The sequence below is a fragment of the Silurus meridionalis genome, chromosome 14 (genome assembly GCF_014805685.1).
Source record: "Silurus meridionalis isolate SWU-2019-XX chromosome 14, ASM1480568v1, whole genome shotgun sequence".
Taxonomy (NCBI): Eukaryota; Metazoa; Chordata; class Actinopteri; order Siluriformes; family Siluridae; genus Silurus; species Silurus meridionalis.
Genome location: NC_060897.1, coordinates 1,298,398 through 1,310,019, shown reverse-complemented (window position 1 = coordinate 1,310,019; position 11,622 = coordinate 1,298,398). Strand labels below are relative to the sequence as shown.

The 11,622-nt window shown below is 40.8% G+C and overlaps 1 protein-coding gene across 1 annotated transcript in view; it reads right to left on the bottom strand.

The window, feature by feature from the left end:
* Positions 1 to 11,622, bottom strand: part of syt3 (synaptotagmin III) — a 46,704-nt gene that overhangs the window by 1,748 nt on the left and 33,334 nt on the right. The window contains 4 exon segments of the mRNA XM_046865776.1: positions 2,701 to 2,795; positions 2,879 to 3,008; positions 8,448 to 8,619; positions 10,670 to 10,790. Of these exon segments, the coding sequence (XP_046721732.1) occupies positions 2,709 to 2,795; positions 2,879 to 3,008; positions 8,448 to 8,619; positions 10,670 to 10,790 (510 nt within the window). The 3' untranslated portion in view covers positions 2,701 to 2,708.

The following is an 11,622-nucleotide window of genomic DNA, read 5'->3' as shown; positions in this document are numbered from 1 at the left end:
GAAAAAAGAAATAGAAAAGGAGAGATAGAAAAGAAAAATAAATAGAGAAGAAACAGAAATTGATAAAGAAAAGAAAGAAACGAAGAAAGAAAGAAAGAAAGAAAGAAAGAAAGAAAGAAAGAAAGAAAGAAAGAAAGAAAGAAAGAAAGAAAAAGTGGGACAGATGAGAGAACAGACTGGTTATAAAAGCATGACGGAGCAGATGTCCATGTTCTCGTTTCCTTCGGTGCTCCAGAAAAACATCAGAAGGTGAAGATCTCTTCAAAATGAGTCAAGGTGAGTCAAACATCAGGAACAAAAGTTCCTGCAATTCCAAATCTGTCCTCCATGTTTGCGGTGTTTCTGCAGCCATAGGCATCGTTCTTGAAGGACTTTTTTCCGTCAAGAACCTTGCGAGGAACTGAGGAGTTGAGGGAGTCGATCAAAGATGATTTCCAGTTCTAGGTTTTTATTTTCTATCTTACGTGAGCAGCCAGGACCATGATTGCCTCAACTAGAATGTGACATCAGAAAGGCCACAGAGAAAGAACAGAGAAGAACAAATAAATAAGATCAGGAGAACACCTGAGACCTCAGCATTTATGTGGTGAAGCTCAACCTGCCCATGCTTCATGATACGATCAATTCTGTAGATCTTCTGAAACGACTCTCAGTGTATGTAATCAATTCTAATTGTCAAAAACAGTCTCCAAGCGTGAAACTGATCTTCATGCAGGACAGGTTCAGTTTCCCCACCTTCCTAAGATTCAGTGCTTTTTATTTTTTTATTTATTAACCTTCTGGGTTCAGTCATTAGATCTAACGGCTTTTCTCAGCACTGCTACAATGTACTGCCAAAAATGTTTGTGGACACCTGACAATTACTGTGTGCTTCTTTTTGAACATTGAGGCTCCATTTGCTGTCATAATGAGCTCCACTCTTTTGGGAAGATGTTCCACTAGTTTTTCTGGAGATTCACTTAGTAACATCAGGTACTGATGTAGGTGAGGTGAGGAGGCCTGGGGTGCAGTCAGCATGAAAAAAAATCATCCCAAAGGTCTTCAATAGGTTTTGAGATCTATAGCTGGAGATCTTCCACATCTTCCTACCCATGTAAAGCAGATATTAATGGAGCTGGATTTGTACATCATCATACTGGAATAGGTTTGGATCTCCTAGTTCCAGTGCAGAAGAAATTTCATGCTAACACACCCAAAAGACGTCCTGTACAATTGTGTATCTCCAACCTTTCCTGAAGACTGCATGACAGTGACATAGATGTGGTGACTTAAAGGCATCACTGTAGCTTTTTTCTTGATCCCACCAGGAAACATGGGCAGGTTCAGTCTCATCACCTCACTACAGAAGTTCCTCAACGTTCTGCTCTTGGTCCAGACTTGTTCTCTAATTTATACCAAACTCCTCGTTTCTGCCAGTAAATTTAAATGTCATGGCAAACATAAACTTGTTCAGGGAACAACACAACCACTCTGATGATGCAGAACTTTCCTCATCTTCTCCTGCCATCCTTTTTCCAGTAAACTTCCATCAACTCGAACTCGATGTTGACTTTCTGGACCTCAGAATCACCACAGAAACCATCACAGAACATCTGGTATATAATCGAGGAGCCTGGTGTATGTTTCTGTTTTTCTAATTGCCCAGAACATCTGCATGATTCTGCACTTTACTTATTCAGTCTGAGATCAAACCAATTTTTTAGGAGCCTTCAAATCACCCAAAACAACCTGGTTAGCAGGAAGGTCTCCTGCGATTCTTCTTGCTGGCTTTACATCCTCATGTGATATGAGGTGGTATCAAAAAGTTTGGAGACTCGATCTGTTTAAAGGAAAGTACTTTTTTTTTTTATCTATGTTCACACGCGATCACCTTCAAAACAGTCCCCTTGCACAGTAATACAGCGCCCCCAGCGTTCCTGCCTCTTCTGGAACGTTTCCTGGAAGTCTTTATTTCGAAGTAATGGTGTCAAAATGGCAAACTGAATCTTCATCTTCAGGAGGAGGGCAAAGTCAGCAGGAGTGAGATCATGTGGATTGTTCTCCGAAGATCATCATGCACGAATTGCCGAATGGTTTTGACATTTTTGGGGGTTGAGCTTGTTGACGCTTTTACTGATCTCTCTACATTTTTCAGTGATGTTCTTCCGCTCTTGAAGCGGTGTGCCATTTAAAACACTTTGGAAGACTCGTTGCAGCATCGCCCTCTGTCAAATGTCAGTGGCAGATTTGGTTAATTTCCATGCAGAACTCGCTGTTCGTGATGAAATCGCACTTGTGGTCGGAATAGCGCCAATTGGCCCCATTAGTCTCAAAACTCTTTGATACCACCTTGTTTTATAACCTCCAACAGTTCTAGTGTGTGACCCCCTGCTCAGGAGCTCCACTCATTTTCTTCTGCATCAAGAACGCATTGGACCAAATTGTCCAGCTTTAGATCCTCACAAGTCACGCACAATTGTAAAGCAAAATCCCGGCTTCTCCAAGGTGGATACAGTGTTCCAAATGATGAAATACAAAGCCTCAGTGCTGCCCTGAGTGTTATGGCGTAGATCCCGGGGTAGATTCCCAAAATGGCAGTAAAATTGGATTTCAAGCTCGATTGCTCTTGAACTGTTCGTTGAATTGTTGTCCAGGAACTAACATTTGGGAAGATGAGACGTTATGAACCATGTCTGAGTGTAAGTGTTTTTGCGTCCGTACCCACGTGTCTAGTCAGAGTGAGGACTGTCCACCACGATGTGCGGTTTTGGCGAGGCCGCAGCGTTCTTCATCACGTACGTGTTAATGGATTTTTCCTGCCCAGGGAAAGCACATTATTTAGAAAAGAGAGATTACAGCAACAATACACATTTGGAGATAAAATGGGGATGGGTATCACCTCCACCAGCTGGTGCCAGTGTTCAATGGGTTTCCGGGGGTTTGCCAGCATGGCCGTCCAATGCTCTCTGCCAGGGCCTTCAGCATCGCTGCCTACACGGCACATTCCAATCACCTCATTATGGCCGATACTGTCAGATACGACAAAACCAAAAGACAAAGCGAAAAATGCATTAAATAGACCGGCGAGGGTGGACGATTATTAAATTGCTCCATTATTACGATGAAAAAACAGACAAGATCAGATGAGAGACGAAGGAAAGCCGCAGAGAACAAAGAAACATCACATTGTGGACAGATGATTAGCGTGAAAATCCTTCACAGAGGACAGAGCGGACTAACACGGCCGCTTAATTACAGAGGGAGACAGATCACCATCAGAGAAATGATTTGTTTTGTGCTCACATTTCAGTCTGAGGCCAAATCGTCCCTCCATCTAGACTCCGTCTTGTTTTTTTAATATAGTTTATTCACCGACATGGATCCTTTATTTCACCGTTTATCATTCCACAAAAATCCATTTGAAATCAGTACGATTACATATAGCATTAAGCAGAGGCCCCTATTCTTTATCCTTACACTCAGGGGTCTGGCAGTGCAAATTGGTGGTGCTGAGATTTGAACCTAACAACCTTCTGATCAGAAGTCCAACATATTACTAACCACTTCACACTTTATGGCATTTTTTGCAGTTGCCTGCTTATCCAGAGCAACATACGATGTGCTTCTGAAGATTTTATCAATGACTATGTCCTGATTCTGGTTTATAAGATCAGTAACAGTATAACAGTATCAAAAGGCCAAAATTCTTCTGAAAGGGAATATACACTATAGAGACAAAAGCATCGAGGTGGTAGGTGGTCAGTGGTTAGGGCAAGAGGTCGAACCAATTAATCGGTCCGGTTTTTGCCATTTTTTTATTTAATGGCATCGGCCAATTGTGCTGCAAATTTGAAAAGAAAAGAACTCTCCCATACCAGCAGGTGGCAGTAGTCTGTATTCTGCAAGCTAACAGGGAAATAGGTAAAGGTTGAACTGTAAATATATAAAGCGAGCAGCATTACTCTCGGATTCATGAAGCTTTTTTTCCACCATGTATGCTTAGTTGCAAAGACAAGAACTAGAAGACCCAAAACTGTTCAAGGTGCACACAGCCTACTCCATGCGTTTCATGGTTTGGATGATGTGGAAGATCTACTACTATAGAGCTCCAACCCTACTGGACACCTCTCTTTGGGATGAATGATTCACGCTGGCTGCCTCCAACCCAGGCCTCCTCACCTAATTTGGTCTCAGGAGCAGTTTGTGCTTTCCAAATGCACACCATCTGCGTTCTCAGGTGATCTACGCATTGACGGATCACAGAGATAAATAATGGTACAGTCCACTGGAGAATTTCTCTTCTCTCCACTGATATAACTGGATTACTGGATGCTAAAAATAAACAGCGTTTAAAAGGATCCTATCTGTATTTTTTATCCATATGGGTCGAACTGTGTGTTCTTACAGACTGGAAACAGCAGGGGTGATCAGGAAAGTGCTCACTAAGGGGGTAACGGATTACAGTGAGGGTTTACAAGTTACTGATATTTCCAACATCTGGATTTGGATCTCAAATTTAATTACAGGTGTACAGTATATTCACGGCTTCTGCCAGACACCTTTATCCAGAGCGATTTACATTTCTCTCATTCACACAACTGAGCAGTGGAAGGGTTGAGGGCCTTGTTCAGGGGCCCAGGAGTGGGAGCTTGGTAAGGCTGGGTTTTAAACTCACAACCTTCTGGTCCAAAGACCAAAGTTTTAACTACTAAGTATATACAATATACACTATTCTTAGATCTGCACAGGATTTGGGCTTGGGCCAGTACCACCATCTGACAGCATGTTGGTTAAGAATCGATAAGTCTCAGGATGTCTGAGAAGATGTTCTACCAGATTTTGTGGAGACTTGTGAATATTCTTCCAGCCAGAAGTTAAAGTTAGTAAAGTTAGGTACTAATGTACAGAATCTCACAACTGTAAGTTCACCTCTCACATTTCAGCAACCATTGTAGTGGATCTTCTCAAGGGACAATACTAGAGAAATTAAATTAGGATATATTCAGATTTACTGTCCTCTGAAAATAACTCAACATACATAAAAATGTAAATAACTGCCAACAAAAGTGAGTACACCCGCAGTGAACATGTCAAAACTGTGTCCAAAGTGTGAATATTGTGTGTGAGCACCATCGTTCTCCAGCACTGCTTTAATCCTCCTGGGTGTGAAATATACCAGAGTGGCACAGGTTGTTGCTGGGATCCTCTTCCACTCCTCCATAATGAAATCATGGAGCTGCTGGATGTTAGACACATGGTGCTTCTCTACCTTTCGCTTGAGGATCCCCACAGGTGCTCAGTAGGGTTCAGGTCTGAAGACATACTTCAGAAGAGGCTCCTTCTGGGACGACGGCCTGCAAACTGACTTGTTGCAGTAAACAGCGTACAGTCTGAGCACTGACAAGCAGACCTTCTGCTTCTGCAACCTCTAAAGCAATGCTGCTGTTTTCTGAAGCAGCTTCTGCACCTGACGCACAGCACGAGGACTCGACTTCTTTGATGGACCCTTGTGAGGTCTGTTCCAAGTGGAACTCGTCTTGGAAAACCTCTGTATGAACCTGAACACTGTACTGTAACTCAGTTTCAGGGTGATACTGATCTTCTTACAGCCTCGGCATCTTTGTGGAGAGAAACAATTCCAACTCTCAGATCCTCAGAGACTCTTTACCATGAGGTGCATGTAGAACATCCAGTGGTCAGTATGAGAGAATTGAACTCAAAGCACCAAATTGTAACTGCTCTAATACAAGATACACAAATGTATATGGTTCTGACAAGCAGATGAACATGATGAATAGAACATGTGACTTTACATGTTTACACCACATACAGCTGTTATCACTGAGGGTGCACTCACTAAAATGGTTGCTGAAATGTGAGGGGTGCACTCACTTTTGTGAGATTCTGTAGGTCTGGGTTTTAGGACGTCTTCCAACCCATGGATCTTCATGGAGCTGGCATTGTGCATTGTCATGCTGGAACAGGTTTGAGTCTAACTAGTTTAAGTAAAGGTAAAAATTGTTAGCGCATCCAAAGTCGTTCGATACAGTTGTGTGTGTCCAAGTTTGGAGCAGAACCACATACGAGTCGAAAAATCCGGTTGGAAAAACACTTGAGTCCATTTTGTGTTTGATTTGACTCCAAGTACTCGATAGTATTAATTGTGTCATTAACGTGGATGCTAATTTGCATGTGCAAGAGGATAAACGGATAAGCGTTTGTGCAATGCAGCCGAGGTAGAAGTAATGAATTTTACATTAAAATGCGACATGGTGGTACAAAGCAGGATGAAAAAGAGGGCTTTGTGTGTGTGTGTGTGTGTGTGTGTGTGTGTGTGTGTGTATTTGTTCTTGTCTTGAGAGTGAGATTCAAAGAATAGCCAAGCTTTTACACACACACACACACACACACACACACACACACACACACACACACACACACACTCACACACTAAACAGTACATCCAATATAATGCAGATTAAAGGCTGAGAGCTCTTCACTATGAGCATTGACATGATGTGCATTCTGCAGGTGGACCTTCTCAAAATATCCACCACACATCTCACACTAATCTCACATCCTTCCCAAGACTTCTCCCACCATTTCAGAATGTTCTTTATCACGTTTTGCTCACGTCTTTGCTTCAATCTGAACAGCTGAAAGTCTGAGTGTCTGAGTGTCTAAACCTTCTCTGTGTAGAGGATTAAAAGAGATTAGAAAAGATGAAGACGAAAATAATGAGGCGGATGAAAGAGATGAACGGGAAAAAAGAAGAAGAAGAGGAGGAAAAAAATAAGAAAATGAAAAGGAGGAAGAAGGAGAAGATAAAGAGGAAAAAGAAGACGAGATATATAGAGATGAAGATAAAGAGAAGGAAAAAGAAAAAGACAAAGAGTTAAAAGGAGATGAAAAGATAAAGAGGAGGAAGAAATGAAGAAAAAGAAGAAGAAGAGAAAGAAGGCGAGTTAGATGTGATTAGGAAGAAGAAGAAGAATACTTAGATGGAGATGAAGAGGAGTTAGATGGAGAGGAGGAAGAAGTAAACAGAGGAGCAAGAAAAGGTCAAGAGGAGGAAGAAATGAAGAAAAAAGAAGATGAAAAAGGAGAAAAGCAGAAAGAATTAGCATGGCAGCACTTTCACGCTCAAGTCTTGTTTACGTCTCGCTCACGTCTGTCTCATGGTCATTGCCTTTATCTGAGGGGCTAAAAGCTGAACACAGAGTCTGAGCGTCTGAGGCTTTTCTGTGTGTTCTATTAAAAGAGATTCATCAAAAAGATCTGTGAGATAACGAAGACAAAGACGAGGAGGAGGAAAAGAACGAGTGCTCCTAAATATCAGAGTAAGGAATCTACATCGTATCGGGTTCAGCTGAAACTTTTGAATGGCTTCTAGTTCTATTGAAAGTTGTGGAACAGCAACAAGTTCCTCACCAGGCCGTCTAGACAAAATCAGTTCTTGTAGCACTGATTAGCAAAGCTAGGTGGCTAATTACACAACCTAGCACGTTAGGTCACGTCCTGCCTGTGAGGTGTTGTTCAATTTGCAAGAAGAAATTCATTAAGAAATAATGGCAACAAATTTTTCCTCAGAATAGAGCCACACACACACACACACACACACACACACACACACACACACACACACACACACACACACACACACACTGCAGTCCCTCTGGACTCTGGAAACCCTGGTTGTTCTACACCGTGTCACCACACAGACATCACGGCCATTAGTGTTAGCATAAGTTATGTTTATTCATGAGGCGTGTGGCTTTATGCAAAACAGTCCAGCAGGAGCACAGGGTCACGTGTTCGACAGAGCGCTAACAAACACACCAACGGCCCGAGAAATCCTGAACAGCCACTTATTACTCACACGTCTAATCCTTCCTTCCCCTTTGGGTTTGCAGATTGAAGCGAAAGCTAACGCTGACATTCGTCACTGCCGCCATTTTTCACGATTTAGCCGGCGAGATCAATGCTAGGATACGGACGGGTGTGACTTTTCTCAATATTTAATAAATAAATAAATAAATAAATAAATAAATAAATAAATAAATATGCTTTAGGAAGCTGACTTTCTCGAAAACTGAGCGTAAACAAACGCTGAGTGAGGAAGAACAATGTCTGCTGAGTCATGTAAAACCCTGGACCCTGGATGGTACGCTGCAGGCGATGCTAATCATGGTGACTTAGCCAATGCATATCAGACATGTTTTGTTTGGCAAAACGTCACTTTAACACCGTGTGAAAAATCATCATCATTTCAGAAGGTCATCTTGCTCCCGTTTTTAGTTACAAGACTAGCTAGGAGTTAGCTTAGGTGCTACGTTCGCAAAAATCCTGAAATTGTGAACAGACAGTTTTTGGGATCCCGCTGAGATCTTTCTTTAAGGTTACATTGAGATTCATCAGACCCTAGGGCAAAGCTCCTCCTCCCCGGAAGACATGGACGGGGGACGTACCAGTCGTAGTCCATGACGGCGATGATGAGCGCGACGCTCTCGATGTTCTCATTAGGGATGTCAAACACCAGCGCCTCATTATAGGTGGGGTTCAGCGTGTTCTTCTTAATAGACGTCTTCCTTTTCTTCAGCCTCCGTCCATCACACACCAGAGACGCCTTCACATAGGGGTCTGAGAGAGAGAGAGAGAGAGAGAGAGAGAGAGAGAGAGAGAGAGAGAGAGAGAAGAATTTTAAAAGTGAAAGATTCAGAGATAAAAATGTAACAGAACAGAAATATGAGAGGATGAAAGATAAAAAATCAGGAAAAATTAAAGGAAGAGAGAAGAAAGACAGTTGGGGATGAAAGAGAGAGAGGCAGAACAGGAGAGTGTGAGAGGAAGTTAAAAGATGAAAAAATTTGTGGTGGAAAAAAGAAGAAAAGACGAAGACGCCTTTAAACACAGAGAACGAGTGTGAAGATGAAAAAAGGATGATAAGAGAGAAAAGAAAGACAAAATTAAGGAGAAGAGAAATTTTGAAGAAATTTGAGAGGACGAGGAAACAGAAAGAGGGAGACCGAGGATGTGATAGACACCGAATTGGAAGGAAGGAAGGAAGGAAAGAAAGAAAGAAAGAAAGAAAGAAAGAAAGAAAGAAAGAAAGAAAGAAAGAAAGAAAGAAAGAAAGAAAGAAAGAAAGAAAGAAAGAAAGAAAGAAAGAAAGAAAGAAAGAAAGAAAGAAAGAAAGAAAGAAGAGAGTAAATAAGACAAAAAGAAAGAGACCTGAGAAAAAAATGAAAAGTAAAAAAATGAAAAAGGAGAGATATAAAGAAAACAAAAGAGTAAAGAAGAACAGACAGAGAAAGAAAATAATAGTGATGGCAATGTGAAAGGAGGGAGGAAGAAAATTAAAAGAAAAGAACAACATGAGGAGGAAGAAGGAGATGCAGAAGGAAATAAACAGGAGGAGGAGAAAGAGGAAGATAAAGAAAACAAATTGTAAGAACAAGGAGAACATGAAAAGTTAGAAGATAAAGAAGAGAAGGACGGTGGAGTTAGAAGGAGATGAAGACGATGAAGAGGAGAAAGAAAATGAGGAACAAGAAGATAAGAAAGATGAAGAAGGAAATGAAGAAGAAAAGGAGCAAAAGTCAATGAAGAGGAGAAAGAAAAACATGATGAAGAAAAGTACGAATGAGATAAAGAAGAGAGAAGAAAAAGAAGCAGATGAAGAGAAAGAGGAAGATGAAGCTAAAAAAAGGGGTGAAGAGCCGTCATAATGGGGAAAGTTTCAGCACTGGCATGAGAAGGTCAACACTCAGAGAGATTGAGTTAGATAGATAGAGAAAGTGTGAGAGAGAGAGAGAGAGAGAGAGAGAGAGAGAGAGAAACACTGCTTAATTACATCTTCAGAGACAATCCATTATGTCATTAGTCTGAGTTCTTCTGTGATAATCAAATTAACCGACACTGATTGTGTCGTTCTCTGATCACACACACACACACACACACACACACACACACACACACACACACACACACACACACACTCTCGCTCTCTCTCTCTCTTTTTTAATAGAATTTTTTTTTTAAATATAATGTGTATTTTATATTCCATGTACACAGCATGCACTATGCAGGACGGCACGGGACATAATTAATCATAAAACTTGTAATGTTGTGGAAATTATTTAATACAAATGATTACTGAAGCATCAGAGAAATAAAAATAAATGATCGAATACTATATTTTTTTGTCCCGTTGTTCTGGATAGTTCGCAAAATCACACGAGACGAAATTAAATATGAACCTACATATTAGAAAAAAAAAAAAAAAAAAATTATAAACAAACAAACAAATAAATAAACAAAATCGTATAATTATGTTATACATATATATTTAAGTCATAAACAAAAAACTTTCTTTCGGCTTCATAAACAAAAGAAACACTTAAAAAAAAAAAATTAAATCTTATAATTATAATAGATGTATATATTAGTCATTATGCTGTACGGTGGGCCATACGGGTCAAAACTGAGACACATTAACATTCAAGTCACAGCACTTTCAGCTAGCTAGCATTGTTTTGCTAATTATAGCTAGCTAAAAGTGCAACCATGTGTGGTTAGCATCATGTTAGCATGCTAGAATGATGCTAATGCTAAATAAAGTTAATGCCGTATGTGTGTGTGTGTGTGTGTGTGTGTGTGTGTGTGTGTGTGTGTGTGTGTGTGTGTGCACCTGAGAAGCCGGTCAGGTCCATGGCTTTGAGGTTGGTGGCCTTGATGATGGTGACAGTTAGTCGGCCGGCAGTCGGCAAGTAACACAGTGAGAAGTTCAACTCGCCAAGGTCAGCTTTCTCCTGCACACACACACACACACACACACACACACACACACACACACACACATATGGATCAGTCCAAGACACACTCATAGATCTACAGATATAATAAAGTAGAAATAAAGTGTGTAAAGAAATCTCTCTCTCTCTCTCTCTCTCTCTGTTTCTCTCCATCTGTCTCTCAGTCTGCTGTTTACTCTCAGTCTATCCGACTGTTTCTGCCAGAAAAAACTGTGTTGCAACTGTCTTTTTTCATAGGATGAAACCATCAGGAACTGTAACGTTCACCTCAGACGTGTTCCAAAATGACAAAAAAATGAGAACAACCTAAGTTCTGCTATCATTATACGCATCTTCATCATCTCTGTAATCTCCTTCATCTCCATCAACTACATTCACTCTATCAACTCCATCATCTCCATAATTTTCATCATCTCTGTGATCTCCAACATCTCAGCCAACCACATCTTCGCCATCGTCTCTGTCACCTTCATCTCTGATTTTTCATCATCGCCATCATTACCATCATCTTCATAATCTCCCTCATCTCCAACATTTCCATCATCTCTATAATCACAACCATCTCTATTATGTCTATCCTCTCCATCATCACCATAATTTCCATCACCTTAATCATCTCCATCACCTTAATCATCTCTATAATCTCCAACATTTCCTTCATCTACCTCATTTCCATCACTTCCATACTCTCCATCATCTCCTTCATCAACATTATTGCCATTGTTGTAATCTATTTAAGCAACGTCTGATTTCCAACAGACTTCCTTCAGGATGCATCATCATCATCATCATCATCATCATCATAACACATTGAGTCACGGCATCTCCT